Raw genomic sequence first — 23091 nt, 5'->3', positions numbered from 1 at the left:
TAGGGCCTAGGCTAAAAAATTCTGGATGAAGAAAAATGTGAATAATTGTTGATTTCTTAATTTTTTCAATTTCGTCGTTTCGTTTTGTTAGTTTGTGCTGTTGTCCTGGCCTCAGTTCACAGGTCCCAGCACCCTCCACAAGTTTTCAAAATGGCCGCCGTTGAATTGACGGAAATTTACTCTCACTTTACGGCGGATTTGCTCATGGATTAAGATCGTCAGGTGAGGTGTTATAGGCCTAGGTATCAAACAAACAACGAATCTGTTGTGCGTTGATTACAACAGAAATTAGACGGATATCTTAAGAGACAATGAAATGCCAGGCAAATTACTCGTCAGTCAAATTGGCTGACGAAGATTGCATAGGCCTACAAAAATGACCTTCCCACTCCTGACTGTGGTTTGTGAAAATATCCAATCGTGAAACTAAACCACAGACAGGTTACTGACTGAGATAGGTCTTAATAGAATCAGCAGTGTTGTGCAGTCCAGATTAATCATATCGTTTTTATATCCATTTTACATTGTTTTGAAGGACTGATGAATATTCTCGAAAATTGAGCTTTGAATCGGTGAGAAAGACCGCCATTTTGTTCGGGTTTGCTTATTTCTTCATGCAAATGAGCCATTGCGCACCTAAGCAATGAGGCGAGGATGCGTCAATTATATCATGGATGAAGCAGCTTCTTGTCGCCAAGAGTCAATCAACGACTCACAATATTACCCTAGAAAGCTGTTAAGTAAATATACAGCTCCTTGTCAAAGCTATCAAAACAATGCGGATTGGAAATGATTTAGGCCTATGATAGCCCAACCATTGCGGCCGTGCCCGGGTAGTGAAACACGTGCGAGCAATGTACTATCCCCATAAAAAATAAACTTACCCAGATCACGTAGTACACACTGCTCGTAAGCATAAAGAAGTGAACAAATTGGAACAAAATGGCGGTCTTTCTTGCCGATATAAAGCTCAATTTTCGAGAATATTCATCAATCCTTCAACTCGGTACAAAATGGACATAAAAACAATGATTTATCTGGAGTGCACAATCCTACTGATTCGATTAAGACTTATTTGAGGTATGCACACCCAAAATTAAGCGAAATATCCCAAAAAGATCGTGGACAATCAAGAATAAATGTGTTTCCAGTCCACTTAATTTGGGAAGTTTTGAACAGGGTTTGTAGCGGGCCCTGAAATCCTTGAACAGTCTGAATTGTCAAAATTAAATTTCAAGGCCTTGAAAAGCCTTGAATTCAGCACTTAAGTCTTGAAAATTGATTTTAGGGCCTTGAATTTCGAAAAATGTTGCAAATCTGTAGATTAATGATTTTTATTTGTAATCATGGAAATTTTGATAACAGCGTGACGATGTCTAATGCATGGTATATAGCCTAAATCGTATTGATTTCTTATTTTATCCTTGGATACATGTTGTACAGTAGGCTAGGTGTCCATTTGAGTCATTGGGGAAAACCCATGTATATTCATGATGAATCATCATTCAGTTGTGTGGGATTAGCCTACTGCATGTATAGCGCTTTTCACGGAGATGTCAATTGACTTGGACCATGGATCCCCTCTGAAATCCTGCCATCTGGTTGTGTTTTCATCAGATTTATTAAGAAAAAAAAATCTTTTTTTAGCCCACTTGGGACTTTTTAGGAATCCAGTTATTTTGGAAAGTTTTGAAGAAGTTCAATGTAATGTCTTGATATTTGGGTTACACATGTATCTACCCTAGACACATCTTCAGCCCAAAAACTGGTCCTGTCAGAATCAAGATGGCCGACTGGCAGCCATTGTTGTTCGCCAAAATCAACACTTTTTACAAATTTTTGAACTTTTTGAGGGAAATTTTGAAGACGCTTTGATCAATTACCTTGATCTTTCGGATGTATGTGAATCCACCCAGGGCCCATCAGCATAACAAAGATTGGGTCGATTGGGCTCAAGATGACCGTCCTATGACCTTTTTAGTGCCCAAAAATGTCAATTTTGGCCCAAATTCTGAGTCCTGTAGCTCCCTACTGGTTTCCATTTCTCATTGCATTTTGTGATGGGTATTCCTTGAAAAGGGATGCTTTATACCTGAGACAGGTATTTTTGATCAGCCAAATATGACGCAAATGGCGGCCATCTTGGTGTCATCAGTACTCATTCGTAGGTGGGAAAAAGTTTTTCCACATTATATTGATACCTAAGTGTATTTTGTTACCACAATCGATAAGAAACTTGAAGCTCATAACTTGTTCTATGATTGTGGTGAGTTTCAAGGTCATTGGTTTTTGTATATGGCCACCAGGGGGCGTTGAAACTGATCAAGAGATCCACCGGAAAACACCGCCCAGGAAGTGGCCAGAGCACAAACCTGGTGTGAAACAACGTCCTCAGAAGGAGGAGCCCCTTCCCGACTGAGGGCTTCTTTGATCAGAGACACGATCCAACGAGATACTGTGTCTCGAGAAATATCTGCCTCAGACTTATCTAACAAAGGCAAAAAATAATCTTTCCCTTCCTTTCCGGAAGGGGGCCGACCGGGCTACGAACGCCTTCAAAGCCCTGACCGGGCATAAAAAACCGTCCGGGAACTCGCCGGACACCCTGTGTGTAAGAGCCTCGATCTTCCATTCCCGACCCGCCGAGGCCGGTTTTTTGGTTCTTCGCTAAGAATGAAAGACTGGGGCGCAGAGTGACCGTCCTGTCACGGGGTCCGTAAATGATATGACAGGGACGTACCGACAAAGCATGTAGTTCGGACCTATGAGCCGCCATGGCCAGACATAACAAAAAAGCCGTCTTCTTGGTAAGGCGTGCAAACGACAAAGAGTCTAAGGGCTCATACGGAGCCGCCATCAAATATTTCAGCACGACGGTGAGGTCCCACAGGGGGACATGTTTGACCGCCTTCGGACGAGCGACCGAGAAACCTGCAATCAGGTTAGATATCCGAGTGTCCGATGTTATCGATGGCAAACCCGCGGCGTGATGCGTATGAGATATGCAGAGCGATAACCCTTAATAGTACTCATCTGCAAACCTTTCTCTTTGAACAAGAACAAAAAGAAATCGGCTAAATCAGCTACAGGGTACCTGAAAATAGGCGTCCTTGAGATCGATCGAAGCAGCCCATTGCCCCGGTTTCAAGCTCTGAATGACCTCCTTGGGGGTCGTCATTTTGAACTTGGGGCAATCCAGGTATTTGTTTAACATGGAGAGGTCTATAACCGTCCGAAGACCTCCCGAGGCCTTCGGAACGGTAAAAATCCTCGAATACCAAACCCTGTGGGGACGACCCCGAATGCGATGTAGAGCTCCTTTCTCTATTAGCTCTTGAATCGCCGGGGCAATGCGCTGCTCCTGACCCCTTTTGGGGTGCATGTCTGGAGGAGAGCTCGTTAAGGGAGGTCTCCTTCGGAAACGAAGGCGATACCCGGCAGAGACAGTGCGTGTCTGCCAGGTATCGCCAAAGGCGTACCAGCGGGAAGCGGCATGGCGAAGGCACGCCCCCTCTGGAGAGTAACCTTCATTGGTTCCCTTTTGCTTGTTTCCGAAAGGGCTTACCCTTACTAGGGCCCTTGCCCATAAACTTTTTACCGGGCTTTTGGTTATTCGACGCATTATTAGCCGAATTAACAGACCAACCGGATTGCTTATACTGGGAGGAGCAGTTAGCTACGATCGATTGACCGTTGGAAGAGGCGTTAGACTTCTGAGCTGATTCCTGCTTTTTCGGAAAACGAAAAGGAGCCGATTTCGGTTGGGTCTCCTCGAGCTTCTGAGCCTGCTGTGCGGCCAGGCCGCACCAGCCGGAAAAACAAACGGCTAGAGAGCCCAAGCGGGGCTCTGTACAGATTTTGTTTTACCGGTTCTGGTAGCTTAATATCCTTTAATAAGGAATGCCACCAGAGCTAGATTCGCCTGAAGCCTGACTGCGACCGGGACCTGATGGCAAATCGCCTTTGCAGAAGACCGTAACAGCCTGTCCAGGGTGGCTACTGCGTCGGTCGCTGCATCCAAGTCCGGGCTAGGTGAGGCGAGCTGTGCCTTAACGGCCGCCAGCTCTCCGTGCATGGCTACTAGAGCAATATCTTGAAACGAGCCTATCTGGATTATACTCTCGGCCAGCGACTGCGTGGCCGCCATGGCCTGCTTCGGCATGGAATAGTGAGCCGGGTGCGAAACCGGGATACCCAGAGTGGAGGCATTGGCGTCAATGGAACTGTTCGGCTTAAAAGACGAACCGGGGGTCACGTAATAGCTTGGTCTGAACCCAGCTATGGGCGGATCCATGCAGGAAAAGTACTTTAATTCCTTGATTCCTGACTCGAGAGGGGGCCAGGACCGCTCTTGAGACGTCCTTGGGACGCCCCAGACCGCTAAATCGAGAGCGTCCTGGTACTCCTCCTTATAGGCCGGATGTTGTGCGAGAACAACGGCCGACGGGACTTCCGGTTGATGAAAGATCTGGGAGGCTAGACCCCTGGGTTGTGCCACCTTAGGTTTGGGTATGGTACCCTGGTACTTAGAGAAAACGTCTTTTATCAAGTCCGAGAAAGGCATATCTCCGGCCGCTAACACTTCCGTCGTGATGGAAGGGGTCGGTGAGGCCGCCCTCTTACTACGAGAGGGGTCGGACTCAGGATGTGGCAACTTCTCCTTCGACTGAACCCGAGACTGCGCCGTGACGCCATACCAGGGGCAAGCTGGGGGCTGGAGGCTCTTCGTGGAAATCATTATCCTCATCTAACACTAACTCTGGTGAGACCTCCTCTTCGTAAGCCGGAGGGTCTACCGCAGAACCCTGGGAGTGTAGAGCGAGCAGTTCCTCCTGGAACTGAGACATCTGAAGCTTAATAGCTTCTAGGACCGACGACACATACTCCGAGAGCGGCTGTTGCGTCTGTGCCGAACGCGCTATGGGAGAGCGAGAATGAGACCCAGACCGAGGTGCAAGCGACGAGTGCCTTCTGCGATATCTCTCAAAATCCCTATACATTTGCGAACGGGTGGGAGATTGATTGATTGATATTTTATTTACATAGAACATATACAATAATACAGAGACAAGAATTATTAAATACATAATGAAAATACTAATGACCCAAAGCCTCAAGGCTGTATCACAAATGCGAGGGCCATACCTTTATGAAGGGATGATAATGATGATAAGATATAGATGGATGGGTGAATGGATGGAGTGACAAGGAAATTAATTGGATGAATTAGATATACATGTAGGCCTATAGCATTATGCTGGTTGAAGCTTGATTGTTCTAGTATTTTTTCAGTAGTTGTTGTTTAAAACCACGAGTGAAAGAGCTGATAGTTCTTGAATTCCTGGTAGGCCTATCTAAATTTTGCCAAATGGTAGGAATCTTGTTTAAGAATGAGATGTTGAAAATTGTACTTTTATGATTGATCGTTTTAGGGAAATTGCGAGATCTTGTATTATATCTGTGATTTGAGGAGTGAGTTGTAAAAAAATTCATAATGGGTTCCGGCAGGAGCTGTTTTGAGAAGCTGTAGCTGTAAGCTGTAAAGAAGTTTTGCTAGTTCAATTTGGATAATATCATCAAATTTTGGAATTTCATATTTTTTGAAAATAGGTGTAGATGGAGAATTGTAAGACGCATTGTCGATGTAACGCATGGCGTTTTTCTGTAATTTGAAAATTGATTTTGACTGTTTCTTTGAGATTAATGGGCCCCATAATGTAATTCCATAGGTCAAATAGGGATGAATGAAACTAAAATAGAGTAGCTTCTTGTTCCATGAGGGCAGAAACTTTTTCAGATTTCTTAAAAGATATAAATTACTATTAATTTTTGATCGTACATGCTTGGCATGTTGATCCCAAGAAAGTATTTCATCGATATAGAGACCAAGAAATTTACAGAAATTGGTTGTTTTGATAATTTGATCATTAACTTTAAGTTCAAAATTACGAGTATTCAATGTAAAATTTCTCGGATGGAAAATGATGAAATTTGATTTATTTAAATTCAGAGTCAAATTGTTCGCTCTAAACCAATCTACAAGTATTTCAACATCATTTTTTAACTTTTCCTGAATATCTAATAATTTTTTGCCGGTAATATAAATGGTTGTATCATCAGCAAAGAGAATACATTTACAATATTTAAGGGATTGGTAAAGGTCATTTGTATATATAAGAAATAACAGAGGGCCTAATATTGAACCTTGAGGGATTCCATGCGCTACATGATCTATTTTTGATTTTGTTTCATTAGTTTTTACGTACAATCGTCTATTTGTCAGATAACTGCTGAACCAATTAAGTGGGGCCCCCTTACACCATATTTTCAGTTTAACTAAGTTTGTTCACATCTATAGAATCGAATGCTTTTGAAAGATCTAAAAATAGACCCACAGTACAATTTCCCCTTTCAGATCCCTTTAAAATATTTCCTGATAATTCCATAATTGCTTGACTTGATGAATGGTTAGATCTGAATCCGTATTGACTTTTATATAGTAGTTTATGTTTTGAAAGAAATTTGTATGATCTATTATAAACAATCTTTTCTAGGATTTTAGAAAGTACAGGGAGGAGGGAAATTGGTCTGTAGTTGGTTGTTAGACATTTGTCATTTGACTTATAAATTGGAATTACTTCAGCTAATTTCATATTTGGAGGCACCACTCCCTCACTTAAAGATTTATTGAAAATGCTTGCTAATGGTTGGTTGATGGCAGTAATAATATTTTTTAACAGGGTATTATTTATATCGTCATATCCTGAACTGTTTTTATTTCGTAGGGATTTGACCAGAGTTAGTATTTCATTTGGGTCAGTTGGATACAGAAATATATTGTTATAATTAGGAGTCTTTAGGTAATCGGTGAAGGGTTTATTTGAATTTGGTATTTTGTTAGCATATTCTTCTCCAATTTTACTGAAAAATGTTGAAAAAGTGTCACTGACTGATTTCGGATCTGATATATTGTTGCCTTGAAATTTTATACATTTAACGAAGGAAGATTTATTATTCAACTTACCAATAAAATGTTTCATGAAACTCCACAATTTTCTACTATCGTTTTTGAAGTTAAGTATCTTATTTGCATAAAAATTCTGTTTTGCTAATTCTCTTAATGCAATTAAAATGATTTCTGTAATTTATAAAATTTATATATTTGGGGTTGGTTTTAGGAAGGTCTAAAGTTTTCTTAAACAAATTATCACATTTCCTAGAACACTTTAGTAAACCAGATGACATCCAGGGTTCCACAGGTGTAGATTGTCGTTTTTTCACTTTTTCAAGCGGAGCATAGTGATTCAATGATGCTTGAATTTTTTTAACTATAAAGTCATAACTGTCATCACACGTCATATTTGATGTTATGGTTCAATCCACATTGGATAGTTCCTGTTTAATTAATTCAATATTAGCTTTATTTAAATTTCTTGACAATTTGGGTACATTTTTGGTATTTGAATTTTGATTAACAATAGAAACAAAACAAGGAAGATGATCTGATAAATATGTAGTGATTATATTAGATTTATAATTATTATGTAATTTAGAGCTTAAGTAGATGTTATCAATGAGGGTTGCTGTTTTATGGGTGATTCTAGTAGGTCGAAATATTGTTGGCAGTAAATCATTAGAAATATTGATATCAATGAAGTTAGCTATATTTTTATGAATATTTAGTTTTAAATAATCTAAGTTCTGGTCCATACCTAGTATGACATTCTTTCTTTCTAGTTTCACTTTATTCAAAATAGTTTCATAATCCTGGAAAAAGTCTAGTTCGTTTGTACCAGGGACACGGTATAACTCACCGACTATAAGATTTTCACTGACTTTACCTGATTTCGATAAGATTTCGACAAAACAGGTTTCAAGTTTACCCTCTTTAAAAATACCTAGGTCATCTCTAGGTTTGAATGAGAGTTTTTTATTTAGATAAATGGCAACACCTCTTTGACTACGAGTGTCTCTGTGTTTTTCTATAAGTTCATATCCTGGTAAATGACATAGGCCTAGGGGTAGATTTTCTTTTTTAATGAAGGTTTCACAGAGAAGAAGTAAATGTATATCAATATTAGCCATTTTAAATTTATGTATCAAAGTTTTTAGCTCATTAAGTTTGCCCGGAACGCTATGTATATTGTATTGTAGGATATTCAAACTATTGTTATCAACTTGCTTCACATTTTGTATTTCACTATATGGAGAATCATTATTTAGAAATAACTGCTCATCTGTTAGGTCATTTAACACTTTGACTGCTGAAATTTTAGAAATGCGTATATACCCTTGTGCTAACGTTTTTTCCAAAAAATGTTAAATTTTGTAGTCCTTCAATAAAAGAGCAATAAATGAAGAAAAAATAATGTCTTACCTTACTCTTGTCTTTTATTCTTTGGTTTTATGATATTTTACACCCAGTAAATCTTTTTGGAGTGATATGCAGAGTAACATTCAGGATGAAGGGGGTTTCACAGTTGCGGCACATATATCTAGACTCGCTTCTCATGCCCTTTTTTGAGCAAACCCTGCATACTCTGGTTGGGTTTTGTTTCTTGGCAGTAGGGGGGATCAAAAAAAATGCATGATTAGCTGCCCCTCCTGTAAGCCTTGTAACTGGATCTCCCTGTGGTCCCCTATTGGCCTGATGTCCCACGGGAACTTCACCCGCAAGTTCAGCCATAGATTCAATTATACGCTCCAAAAATTCCAGAAGATGAAGTTTGTCCTTATTGGGATTCTTTTGATACAGGAAATAACTGTTCACTGCTGATAGATGAATGAGATATAGTACTAATTTTTTTGTCCATTTCACAGTTTTCAAAACACACGGATAATAACGCGACATCTGATCACAGTGGTCCACACCAGACATAAAATGGTTATAATCAATTATGCATTGCGGTTTTCTAATCAGATTTCCATCTTTATCCTGTTTACCTGTTTCTGCCATAGAAGAATCATGTTAAGTGGATACCATTTTTACCAGTCTCTTATCTAGCCATAGCAGAAACATTATTCCATCCTTTTGACGGAAAGCGACATCGCCACGTCGAAGTTCTTTGCTTTGTTGAACAAGCGCCTTTGGAAGACCGCGGTTTATACGAACAGTTCCGCATGTGTGAGTCCTATTATTGAGCAAGTGCTGGGATACCTTCCTGCTATTGTAGAAGTTATCCATGTAAACTTTATAGTTCTTACCATATAAAGGCTGTAGAGTATCATCACATATGGTAGGAACATTCCGGTTCATGCCACAATAGAGACTAAAACTGTACAAATACCCAGATTCGGATTCCGATACCATGTACGACTTCATTCCATATTTTTCGGGCTTTTGGGGGTTATAACAACGAAACACTAGTCTCCCGCGCCACTTCAACACCCCTTCGTCTAATGATAAATGTTCCGTGGGCGTGTAAACTTCGGTAAATTTGCGTGTGAGGTGATCATAGACAGGGCGGACTTTGTATAACCGATCCTGGTTGTCACCAGGACGAGCATCGTTGTCGTTACAATGAAAAAATTTCAATATCAGCAGAAATCGATCACGAGGCATGGTTTCATTGAAAAATGGAGTTCTGACTGTTTTCTTTTTAGACCAATACATGTTTATAGTGGGTTTTTTTATAATACCCATCATGAAGAGTAGCATAAGGAAACGCCACATTTCTTGTGCGTCAACATCTTTCCATGTGTGGACCCTCGATTTAGGCTTCAGCTGTGCATCTCTGATAAATTGAGAAGCATACAAATTAGTCTGAGTAACTAGAATGTCTATAAGTTCATCAGTTACATAAAGCCTAAAATAATCAATAGGCTCATCACTGTCCATGTTTACATTCAATCCAGGTGTACCTGTAAAAGCACCAACAACTGGCTGCACATTAGTGTCACTCCATCCTGCATCCGGATCAGGCCTATTAGCTGGAACATGGCCCCGACCACGTCCACGATTTGCCCCTCTACCTCTAGCACCCCTCCTTACTAAGCCTCTACCACGTTGAACTGGTGGGGGGGCTGGGGCGGCCACTGGGGCTATATCATCATCGTTCGATTCATCACTGCCGCTGGCCGAAATTTCAGAATTATTTCCAGAGTCCAAATCATGCGCATCATTTGATTCACCGTTTGATTCAATTTCCGAAGCCTCAGAGCTTACCCTGGCCTCCTCATCATCTGCTGCAGCATTTTGTTCATCGAAAAGTTCATTTTCCGAATCACTGTCGGCAAATATTTCGCTTATTTCTAAGTCCGTTAGCTGTCTACAACCTTGTCTCCTGGGCGCAGCCATCTTTGTTTTGAAACTCACCCATAGATAAGCACTGTACATTCAGCGCCTCTACCTACCCGTACAATAACAAAATCGATTCGAAATCAACATTAGAATGCAGTATGGAAGCCTGTTAGTTGCATTCGTGAACAAATAATAGTTCCGTGGTACCGTTTCCCAAAAACAGGAGTCGCCACTGAACGGGTGCATAAAAACGAGTTAACTCGGGCGCCGCAGTAAAAAATCGGGCCTTAGAACCCGAGTTAACTCGGGTGCCGCAGTCAAAGTGTTAAATGGAGACTGTCATAATTTTGTGTATTGCGTGCTTTTGGTTCAAAGTTTCCTAAACACATATCTGAAAATGATAAACTTTAATATTAGTTCAACCAGCGGATATAAGTGAGTAATCAACAGGGTGATGAGATGAGTTGAAATGAAAAGTATTGTGAAAACGTAGATATGATACATAGAAAATATTCGATAAACCTGTACGTAAATACAGAGAAAAACTTTCATAGTGATATATTATCAATAATGTCATGTGATGGTCCGGTTAGACCGGCGTCAACAATTGGCGGAAATAAAAGAGGCCAGTTGTTGTCAGTTACTAATGCAATGACGAAGTTTAGAATTTCACACACGTTGCTGTAATTAAACATTTGCTTATATGCGATACATCTAAGAAAATTCAAATCCTTATTGACACTCAGCATTGTATACACTCAAATATACTAGTTAATAATGTACTGTTTAAAGTTGGTTAAATATTCTATATTTTATAATGGACAGTTGAAGACTGCTGAGTATCCTGTGGATATATACTGTTAAATTGATATACCGTACATAAGGTTTTGAAAGGTTTGAGACAGAATGACGGATATACTGCAAAACTGTTACATAATTTTTTTTCTAAATATGAGTCCAGTTGACCGTCCGATTAAGTTCGCTACAATAGTTCAATTTATATATCAGGCATAGTTAACACCAGTGAATTTGAGTTCATTGTTTAATCGGGCAGTGGTTCGTAGAGATCGATACGTTTTTTCTTACCATCTTGTCGACTACTTCCAAATACCTTACCATTCATGGTCCAGACTTTGTCGTAGTTCCCCGAGTTTTATTGTTCTATTAACAAGTTTTCCTATCTCCTGGCACAGATCTTCACGAATTGATAATCCGGAGTCTTTTAAACGTGCACGTTTCGAAATGATATTGTCTCTGATCTTGCGGTCATGAAAGCGTATAAGAATACTGTTCGGTTTAGTATTTGTATCGTCGGTAGGTTTGGATCTGTTTTTAACGCGATGGGCTACTTCCTTATTCTCCGAACAAATTTGTTCATAATCACTTAGTCGGAGGCCGGCATTCAATGAGTTAACGACTAATTGTACGCAACTTTCGGCGGGTGTTTGAACAATTCCATATAAACGCAGATGATTACGGCGAGAGTACTGGTTATTCTCCGCTGCTAGTTTCTTTGTTTCTAATAGCTGCTTACGTAGCTCACAATTTTCATTAGCTAATTCTTGCATTACACGATCATGGGTGAGTTGGGCGCACGGGAACGATTACGCCTTCGGGAGCGATGACCCTTAGTGCGTTTACGGGATTCCCTGTGCTTATGTTTGTGTCCCTTGCGAGGGGAGCGTGGTAGAGAACGCCGAGAATAAACTGAAGACGATTTGACCGACTCAGAGAGCGAATCTGAGACGGCCGGTGAAACTGACCAGCTCGGTGACCGGGAAAGAGAGACCGACCGGGCCGTTGACCGGACCGGTGACCGAGACTTCTCCCATGACCGGGACTTGCGCGGGCGTCCGACAAGTCTTTGAGAGCAGCCTTAGTTTATGTCTTGACCGGGAACCGGCGCGGAGTGCGAGACCGCGACCGGGTAGCCGGTATACGGACCGACCGGCACTTTTACGTCCGATCCATTAGCGCCGGAAACACTTTGTTCCTCAGTCTTTGAGCGTTTCTGGGAGGCTCTGGACGGCCTTGCGAGGACCGACTGAGCCGACGAAACTTCCGAAGTGACAGATATATCTGCTGCTTTGGATTTAGCTTTACGTGACTGGTATGAGCGAGAATTATCCGCCCGTTGCCAGGTGGACTCCTCCCACTCGTCACATATAGAGCATTGGACAGATCTTGAACAGGGGTGCCCGTTCAAAGCGTAGGAGCAGGCTTGACAGGTGGGGTGCGAGTCCCACAAGCCAAGTATTTTTGAGTACGAAGCTCCCGCACAATGCTTCTGCCCCTTAGGGACAGAACCTCTGTCCGACATTATACTGAAAACTGCAGTACGCTAAAACTTTAGTTATAAACGAAGTGTATTATTTATTTTTCTTTATTATGAAAAAAAAACGGAATCGATGAAAACGACGATAAAAAACACCATGGAATATAAGTTAGGACCGAGGCCTGTGAAACCCCGGGAGGTAGCGTGTACTCAATTTAATTTAATGTTTAGAAAACGATGGCACGACCGGGAGGAAATTTTTTTTTTTTTAATGAAATCGAGAAATCGAAAAATTTCGGATTAGAAATTGATAAGAGAACGATCTCACCGCGGGCCAATCGATGAATCACCCGATTCCACTGTTTATTCTTCTTTTGTTAGTCAACACAAAGCCGACATACACACGTCTATAGCGTAGATTATTCACGATTTTCCGACCATTAATAAACGAACACAATGAGCGTTCACGCCAGTGAAAAAAAGATGGCGGCTTCCGGTGGAGGGCGCCACTGCTAGGTCTCAAAGTCGTAATTTTCTGGCGGGTTTTCCGGCCAAGCTAGTGCTGGCTAGTTTGTTTTTACAGGGAAGCTATTGACGGGAATATGAACATTATCACCACATAGCCTATACCATCTTAACTATTTTAAAACTTGTTGTAAATCTTTTTGTTAAACTTTGAATACTGAATCATTCTACCTCTACTGCGTCATGAAGTTACAAGGCCCATGGGCCTCTTGTTATTGATTACAATTACTTTCATTACGTTAATTGTACTTAAGTCGCGAGTTTAACTGGGATGAGTCCACTGTGTACAATAGGGGTAGTAGGCCGCGAGTTGAACTGGGATGAGTCCACTGTGTACAATAGGGGTAGTAGGCAATATACAGGGAATGCTTACGATAGAATTGACTCCCAGCAGAATTGTTATGGTGCATACCGAACGCATGATTATTAGACCCCTCCCCCTCTGTACGCAAATGTATGCAATTCAGTAAGACCCCCTCCCCCCTATGATGCGTACGTAATAAATGGATGACTCCAAAAGGGATGTTTAATACCTGAGACAGGTATTTTTGATCAGCCAATTATGACGTAATTGGAGGCCATCTTGGTGTCATCAGTACTCATTCTTAGGTGGGAAAAAGTTTTTTTTTCACATTTTGATACCTAAGTGTATTTTGTTACCACAATCAATTAGAAACTTGTAGCTCATAACGTGTTCTATGATTGTGGTGAGTTTCAAGGTAATTGGTTTTTGTATATGGCCACCAGGGGGCGTTGAATAATACAATATCTTAGTATTTCTAGATTATATTCGTATCAATGCATATTTTGTAACCACAATCAATTGCAAAGTTGTAGCTTATGACATCACCTTTAGTTATTCTATATTAGCCATTAGTTATTCTATATGGTCACCAGGGGGCGTTGAATAGTAGAATAACTTAGTATTTCCTTATCATATTGATACCTAGGCATATTTTGTTACCATGATCAATTACAAAGTTATAGTTAGTGACATGTTCTATGATTGTGGTGAGTTTCAAGGTCATAAGGTGTTGAATTGTAGAATAACTTAGTGTTTCCATATTAAATTGGTAACGAAGCATATTTTGTTATCACAATCAATTACAAAATCGTAGCTGCTGACATGTTCTACGATTGTGGTGAGTTTAAAGGTCATTGGTTTTTGTATAGGCCTATGGTCACCAGGGGGCATTGAATATTGAAATTGTTAGATTGTTGAATATTTGGAACCACTTCCTAAGTGGGCATGGTATCCCTGAACCCCTAGTTGAACTTTTTGAGGGAAATTTTGAAGATGCCTTGATCAATTACCTTGATCATTCGTATATATTTGAACCCTCTCAGGGCCCATCAGCATAACAAAAATTGGGTCGATCGGACTCAAGATGGCCGTCCTAGCACCTTTTAAGTGCCCAAAAATGTTAATTTTGGCCCGAATTCTGAGTCCTGTAGCTTCCTACTGGTTTGCCATTTCTCATTTCAATTGCTGATGGGTATTCTTTGGAAAGGAATGTTTTATACCTGAGACAGGTATTTTTGATCAGCAAATTATGACGCAGTTGGCGGCCATCCTGGTGTCATTAGTACTCATTCGTAGGTGGGAAAAAGTTTTGATATTGATACCTAAGCATATTTTGTTACAACAATGAATAAGAAAGTTGTAGCTTATAACGTGTTCTATGATTGTGGTGAGTTTCAAGTTCATTGGTTTTTATATACGGCCACCAGGGGGCGTTGAATAATACAATATCTAAGTATTTCGATATTATATATCTACCAAAAGGCCTACATAATTTCTTACCACAATCAATTGCAAAGTTGTAGCTCATGACATATCAGAAATTAGTTATTCTATATAGTCACCAGGGGGCGTTGAAAAGTAGAATAACCTAGCATTTCCTTATGATATTGGTACCTAGGCATATTTTGTTACCATGATCAATTGCAAAGTTGTAGTTCATGACATGTTCTATGATTGTGGTGAGTAACAAGGTTATTGGGTTTTAAATATGGTCACCAGGGGCATTGAATAGTAGAATAACTTAGTATTTCCATATTAAATTGGTAACGAGGCATATTTTGTTATCACAATCAATTACAAAATCGTAGCTGCTGACATGTTTTATGATTGTGGTGAGTTTCAAGGTCATTGGTTTTTGTATATGGTCACCCGGGGGCGTTGAATATTGAAATTGTTAGATTGTTGAGCAATTGAAACCACTTCCCAAGTGGGCATGGTGTCCCTGGACCCCTAGTTTATATTTCCATCTCAATTATTTGCAAAAAGTAGGTTTCCTCCCATCGTTTTAATTCAACCCAATTCAGTTTTCACACTTATTATTTTCCGTTATATTTCCAAGATTTTACGTGGAAAATCTGTACTTCAACTTTTTAAAAAGTCATGATTAGTGTAGGCATTGGGTCACTGGCTCAAAATTAAAATTATCAAATTTCAATTTGTTGCCCTAGTTGGCTGTGTCAGTAAATATCAGTGAATTCGGGTCAGCAGTGGCACATTGAGCCCTTTTAAAGCTGTTTTGATTGTTTTTGAATGGAAGAAGCGAGGAAATAATGCTGTAAAAATGTTTTTCATGGGGATAAAAAGCCTTGAATGTGCTTCTCAAATGGCTTTGAATGGCCTTGAATTTTGGTTGGTCTTGAGGCTATGAACACCAGTGTTCTCCGCGGGCTGTTTTAGCCATGCTCAAAACTCAGCGCCCTGCCTAATGTTTTTACCGCCCTTCTTAAATTTTTGTTGTTGTCGTTATGGGAAACTAAATCACGATGTGCCTACAAAGATATGAAATCAGATGCATGAAATGTTCTAGTAGTTGGAACGTAGCCAACTTCTAAGATAGGCTAACGGCGGTCTCTAGAATGATTGGCAGCTCAGTGTTTGGAGCCTACTATCTGTATCTGCGAGAGTGTGTGCTGCTTATGGCACATGTCTTTGATCAATAAAGTTTGTTTAGCGTCTGTGGATCATCAATAAATGTATATACAAATGAAGTTTATATACATTTTTGTTGACTGCATCATTGATATTGTGTCATAGGCCTATATATCTAGTAGGTTTTTCTTTGAGCTGAGATTAACCAGTTAAGGTAACACATCAAAAAATTGATCTATAGCGATGATAGTCAGCCTCAGCCTGAGTGTGATAATGTATTGATATCCCTGGTCAAGTGCCAAGTACCTGGTTTCCTGGAAAACTAGAACTAGGCCATGTGTTGAGGCATGTTCTCATTCTACGCCGCGCTGCCGCTGCGCTGTTGCTTGTAAAGTATGTCCTATTTGATTTCATCAAAATAGATTTTGCACATCAAATTAGTCTCGCTTTATTTTCTGAAAAAATAATTAAAATGTAAGTGTTTGTTCATGCATTCATTCTCTCCAGTGCGTAGGTCGTCGTCAGTTTCTCTAAAAATAGACATCCATCATAGTAAAGGAGCCACTCGCTCAGTTTTCGTCGATAGATATAATGTGATATTTGGCGTACAGCATTAAAACCATATGTGACTTTTCACGAATTCCAGTGTGGTTTTCTGTCTCAGACACTCTGAGGGGCGTTAAATTAAAAAATTTTCTCCAGTGCTCGCATCGTCGTTGCAGAAGGTTAATATTTCTTACTACGCCGTGCTATAAATTTGACCTGTGGAGAACACGGAACCACTGTTGAAGTTGCTTCAATGTAATGTCTTGATATAGGCCTATGGGTTACACATGTATCTATCCTAGACACATATTCAGCCACCTTGTTGTCATCAGTACTCATTCGTAGGTGGAAAAATGTTTTTCTGTATTTTATTGATACCTAAGCATATTTTGTTATCACAATCAATTGCAAAGTTGTAGCTCATAGTATATTCTATGGTTGTGGCGAGTTTTAAGCTCATTGGTTTTTGTATGTCGCCACCAGGGGGCGTTTAATAATACAATAACTTAATATTTCTATATTATATTCGTACCTACGCATATTTTGTTACCACAATCAATTGCAAAGTTGAAGCTCATGACATTGTCTATGATTGTGGTGAGTTTTAAGGACATTAGTTATTCTATATGGTCACCAGGGGGTGTTGAATAGAAGAATAACTTAATTTCAATTTTTTCATGTTTTAATAATATATATTTGTCGCTTGATTACTACAAGTAAGTATAAATCCTTCGTACAGTGTATCATTAAAGGATTCGACCATACGGAAGCAGTGAACTTACTTGCTAGTGAAACCCTGCCTAAATTAGAGTGAATTTGTACCGGTAGCTATGCATATTTTGTTAGGCTACCTCAATCGATTGCAAGGTTGAAGCTCATGACATGGTCTATGACTGTTGTGAGTTTCAAGGTCTTTAGTTATTCTATACAGTCACCAGGGGGCGTTGAATAGAAGAATAACTTAGAATGTCATTATTATATTGGTACCTAGGCATTTTTCTCCATGCACATGGCAGCATTATTTGATTGATTATTCGATTGCAGGTAGTGTAATCATGGCCTTAGTACCAAAGCTCAAGCTGCAGTCCAAAACACAAAGAAAAATATAATTAGCCTACGTATCATTTACGTTTGTCCTATGGTTTCTAAACCTCTCCATGACATGCGGGGATTGCTGAACGACATGCGGCAATGCGCTGCACCACTAGTTTTTTGCAAAACTGATACTCAAATATTGTGATATAAAAAGCAGCCAACACGATTTATGGGTTTAATGGATTTAGTAAGTAGTACACAGGGTTTCAGCGAGGATCTGCACTGTAAGCTCAGGATACGACCGGGGAACATCACGGACCATGAGCATTGTATACATCGTCTTTCCACAGGTTATTTGCGGAATTCGTTTAAAACCACCACTAGAAAAATTGTCAGTCCTGAGGACTACGACTTATACAGGGTTGATAGACAAGCTGATATGTATATCACTTCCTACGTTCACTTAAGACATGCCAAAAATAAATGAAAATATTTTACAAAAGTAGAAAATGGTTATGACTGAAGATAGTTTGCCTTGAACATCGCTTGCTTGTTTCCCTCTCACTCACTGATTATTGCCTTTCATGCATGTTCCTTCTCTTTGTTTTCATCTGATTACCCCTTAGCTTGTCCTCACGTTTTAATCACTTTAGTTTGTTTCTTTTGTTTATAAATTACTTTAATCTATATTACCCCTAGTTTGCCTTGCTTACTTTGCTGTTATGTCGTTACTTTAATCTATTCCCCTTTCAATATTTTAATCACTTACTCTGTTTCTATTGTTTTGGTCTTGCATAAATATCTTGTAATATTCTCCTGTTCTCAGTGCGCCTGATGATGGCTAATAGTCTTTAGCCGAAACGTTGCGCAAATATATATACTCTTCTGTTCAAGTTTCCTGTAGAAAATGAAATCATGGGTTTTGAACCTATGGAACCCTTGTAGTGACATGAGGTGCGAAATCAACGCCCTTTGGCTTCTTGTTTGTTTTTCAGTTTTGATGGAACCTAATAAAGATGCTTGAATGAAGAATCTTTGGAAAAATGAAAAGCGAAATTTCTGAAATTTTAGTTGCCGCTGCCCATGTTGAAGATGCTATTAAAGGAAGGTAAATCTTTTGAATTTGAATTCTTGAAATAGTTAGGTGGATAAGTGAAAAAATTGTGCCATGAAAATAGGAATATACTGATAATTTTAATTATTAGGGTTTCTGCTGCTTTCGCAGAAACTCTATTGTATTTCTGTTGATTATTATTTTAACATATTTTCCTCTTAGTTTCGTCACATAAAATTCATCTATCAGATTCGACTACTAACAGCATTTAAACGAAATGTTAAACTCTGATAGTAATATAACAGTCCTTCTCTCCGCGTAGATTCTATGGATGTACTGTGCATCCTATTTTATACTTGAAATTACTTAAAGATAATACCGGCGGAAATAGCAATCTCCAATCATGGCGCATAACTGGCCAGAGTCAGAGACGTATGTAGACTGGGCATCAGTATTTAATGTATTCAGACTGAAATCTGGAAGTTCATGACATCATTTCATAAATAAGGAAGGAAGGCTCAGAGAATCAAAGATTCTATAATAACATTTGTTTTGTTTGCTGATTTGTTCACGGATAGCAATACTACGAATATTCAATAGGGTTTATTTATTGTGCGCGTTTTTAGCCCACTTGGGACTTTAGTCTCAGCGGGCTATTGCGTTCACTTTTCGTCCATTCGTTCGTCCATGCATCCGTCCGTCCATAGACGGAATCAAGTTATTTTGGGAAGTTTTGAAGAAGCTTCAAGGTAATGTCTTGATATTTGGTTTATACATGTATCTACCCTAGACACATCTTCGGCCCAAAAACTGGCCCTGTCAGAATCAATAGCCATTCAGGCAGCCATTGTTGTTTGTCGAAATCAGCACTTTTTACATTTTTGGTTTACCTTTGTCAGCGATATGAGGTTGGCATTGAGCCAATTCATGTAAAATTGCGCTACGTTTTTTTTATGCAGAGATGAGAATTCCCCGCGGATCCGCGGTTTCCCGCGGATTTCAGTATTGAAAAATATCAATTTTCCAAATTGTCCAAAAATGATGTAAAAGTATGGGGGGGGGGGGGTGATGATCTCACTCAATTGGTCCGGCGCGATTGGTAATCAGGTGAACCGTAAAAGCGTTCAGTGCCTGTTTTACTTATCGTCACGTAAAAGTATCGCATTTCAATGCATATTCATTGCAACACAGTGATTTTGTATGTACATTTGTACTACGATGAGTTTGTATGTATTTTATCGATCGGTTGCAGACACGCACGCACAGCAACAGTAGTAACGTATATAGGTCTACTTACTGTTGCTGCTAGTGTGTGGCGAACGCTTTCGGATATTATACACTACTTGGTGATGATTTTTAGTGAGCATTCATCGGCGCATTTTTACTGCAATAATTCAGGGCTCGACCCGTAATGCATGAGATGCTGAATGTCATCAAATGAGGATGTACCACATTGGAACTAGCCATTACCTTCCAAAATATAATAGTCGTTCATGGGTTCGAGATCGCTCTAAGTGCTCGGAAAACGTATTTAATTTCTAAAATTTTCTTGGGGGAGGGCCCCCAAACCCCCCCGAAATAGCTTCGCGCCTTCGGCGCTCGCTAGTGCTGACGGCTACGCCGTCAGCTGGTTCGCGTATGTCACTCAAGAAGAATAACCCGCGGATTTTACAGGTCGACGTTCTCATCCCTGTTTATGTGAGCATTTGTTTCATTGGTTCTCGGCTTAAACGACGTATAATCGATGCGATTGAAGACATGGCGAACCTCCGTCGATGTACATGGGTTAAAACTTGAGTTAAAATTCTACGAAAAACTGTTTTCTTAGAAAATTCTTAGCTCTCGCGTATGAAATTGCAGTGACGTCGATTGAGGGGGGGGGGGGCGTCGTCTCTACGAGCGAATGGGATTGGCTGTTTTTGGGATATATGGGGAATTCCGGCGCTACTAAAATAATTATGGGAAAGCCATAGAATGGCGTACATTTCATCGGACTAGGTGCCGTATTTTTACGTGCGAATTTTAAATGCTGATTGCTGGTGAGGATGTAATTATTTCACACATCAGCCATAGGTATTGTTTCATTTTAATACCCGGTGATTGTTTTGATTGACATTGAAGTGAAAGCGAACATTCACTTACACGAGGCCTCATAGTGACTATATTAAAGCTGGTAACGTAAAACTGCGCACATATTCAATGTACTGTTTCATTTTTAACACAGAGATGACACTCTGGACGAAGTTATTATAACTTTAGAATAATTCTCGAACGCTATTAGACAAATTTCCCGTGCACAACGTAGATGATTTTTCCGATATTGTTTCTATGTAAAAAGGTGATAAATTTGTTTTTTTTTCCCAAAAATTTAGCAAAAAAAAATTTTTCTTACCTACTGACTCATCCTGAAAAGTTAGGTCGGTGTTACGGCAAACAGACAATTATTTTGGGATTGCCTTATTTGAATATTTTTTTCATATTGTGAAACATATTTTTTTGGAAAATATAAAATAATTTCCCTGCCACGCCTACCTGTACCCTACAAACCTTTGGACGTGGACCGTAACCAAACGTATATCTCTGGTCTTTTTTGACTACAAAATAATTCTTTAAGAAAGATATAATACAATATAAACTTGTGGAACTTCGAAGTTACGAATTGAAAAGATTTTTCAAGCAATGCCCTTACTCCAAACAACCTCTAGCTTTCAAGGTAAACCACACTTTTTGCCCATGGGAAATTTATTTGAACTTTTTGAGGGAAATTTGAAGAGGCTTAAATCAATAACCTTGATCTTTCGTATATATTTGAACCCTCCAAGGGCCCATCACCGTAAGAAAAATTGGGTCGATCGGACTCAAGATGGCTGTCCTATGACCTTTTAGTCCAGAAAAATGTCAATTTTGGCCCAAATTCTGAATCCTGTAGCTTCCTACTGGTTTATCATTTCTCATTGCAATTTGTGAGTATTCTTTGGAAAGGTATGTTTTATACCTGAGCCAGGTATTTTTGATCGGCCAATTATGACGCAATAGGTGGCCATCTTGGTATCATCGATACTATTCATAGGTGGGATAAAGTTTTTCCACATTATATTGATACCTAAGCATATTTTGCTACCACAATCAATTGCAAAGTTTTAGCTCATGACATCGTCTATGAGTGTGGTGAGTTTTAAGGACATTAGTTATTCTATATGGTCACCAGGGGGCGTTGAATAGTAGAATAACTTAGTATTTCCTTATTAGATTGGTACCTAGGCATATTTTGTTACCATGATCAATTGCTAAGTTGTAGTTTATGACGTGTTCTATGATTGTGGTGAGTTTCAAGGTCATTGGGTTTTGCTTATGGTCACCAGGAGGCGTTGAATAGTAGAATTACTTAGTATTTCTATATTAAATTGGTAATGAGGCATATTTTGTTATCACAATCAATTACAAAATTGTAGCTGCTGACAGGTTCTATGACTGTAGTGAGTTTCAAGGTCATTGGTTGTTGTATATGGTCACCAGGGGACGTTGAATATTGAAATTGTTAGATTGTTGAGCATTGGAAACCACTTCCCAAGTGGGCATGGTGTCTCAGGACCCCTAGTTTAGCTACTTGCTAGCGTAATGCTGAAAAACTGCTTGGCGTGGCGCCACTTATGGAATTTTGTGACGCTAATGAATAAGTGAATTGATCATAGCAATGTTTCCAAGCGTCCGCAGAGCAGTTTTCTCAGCATTAAGCTGTGAACCATCGCTGAGTAAGCTATCGCTTATAAATGAAAACAAAAACAACTTTAGAAAATTTGTTCTTCATTTCTGAATGCAAATTCCTCACTGAACAAATTGATGCATAAAAAAGGTAGATCAACTGATTATTAATGAATTTACGGACCAAAACGTTGCACTGAGAGCAGACACAGTAGATGAACCTACATACATATAAAGTATATGTATATGTAGATTCAAATATATAATGCTATAATTGTTACATTTCTTTACTAAGTTGAGTACCCTAACTTAAAGCATCTTGCTTGCAGTGGTTTAAGGCTTACGTGATTCATGATTGTCATTAGTTTTTGCTGCAGATTTATTATGAACACAACTAAACTAATTTAATTATCAATTAAAATGTTATTTAATTTTTGTTTTATATAGGGGTAGTTATGGACTGGCAAAGGCACTTTTTAAATCTAGGATTGCTCAAACGTAAGATTATTAAGCTAGTATTTTTTTCTATCCATCTAAGTGATTGTCCCGTCTGTGGGTCGATGTTACTTTCTAACTGCATAATTTCAAGGGGTCATGAAGAGGTTCATGGAGTCTCATTTGCATTGTTTGAATGTCTATGGCTTCATACCAATTTGTCAAAAAATTATAGATTTTATGACATAATAACTTGTTTAACCCTATAAATGACATCGGCCCAGGTAGTAAAATGTTATCCTTTTACTACATGGATGCAAAATAACTTTTGACATTCGATGCATATTTCATTGAAACCTATGACTGCTAATGTTCTTTCTTTGTTT

General features: G+C 39.4%; 1 protein-coding gene across 13 annotated transcripts in view; it reads left to right on the top strand.

Moving 5' to 3' along the window:
• The window catches only part of LOC141915498 (uncharacterized), a 473311-nt gene that overhangs the window by 2365 nt on the left and 447855 nt on the right, over positions 1-23091 (top strand). For 12 of the 13 annotated variants that reach the window (XR_012620964.1, XR_012620965.1, XM_074807054.1 and 9 more), the window contains exons 2-3: positions 18510-18622; positions 22718-22768. Coding sequence is in view for 10 of the 13 variants with exons in the window: in XM_074807054.1 (XP_074663155.1) it covers positions 18558-18622; positions 22718-22768 (116 nt within the window). In the remaining 3 variants the exon portion in view is untranslated. Of the gene's footprint in view, positions 1-18509; positions 18623-22717; positions 22769-23091 lie in introns of those variants that run through there. The other variant, XM_074807058.1, reaches the window with a different exon arrangement.

This window comes from Tubulanus polymorphus, chromosome 1 (genome assembly GCF_964204645.1).
Source record: "Tubulanus polymorphus chromosome 1, tnTubPoly1.2, whole genome shotgun sequence".
Lineage (NCBI taxonomy): Eukaryota > Metazoa > Nemertea > Palaeonemertea > Tubulaniformes > Tubulanidae > Tubulanus > Tubulanus polymorphus.
The sequence above is the reverse complement of the archived record's forward strand: the minus strand, read 5'-3'. Positions and strand labels throughout refer to the sequence as shown.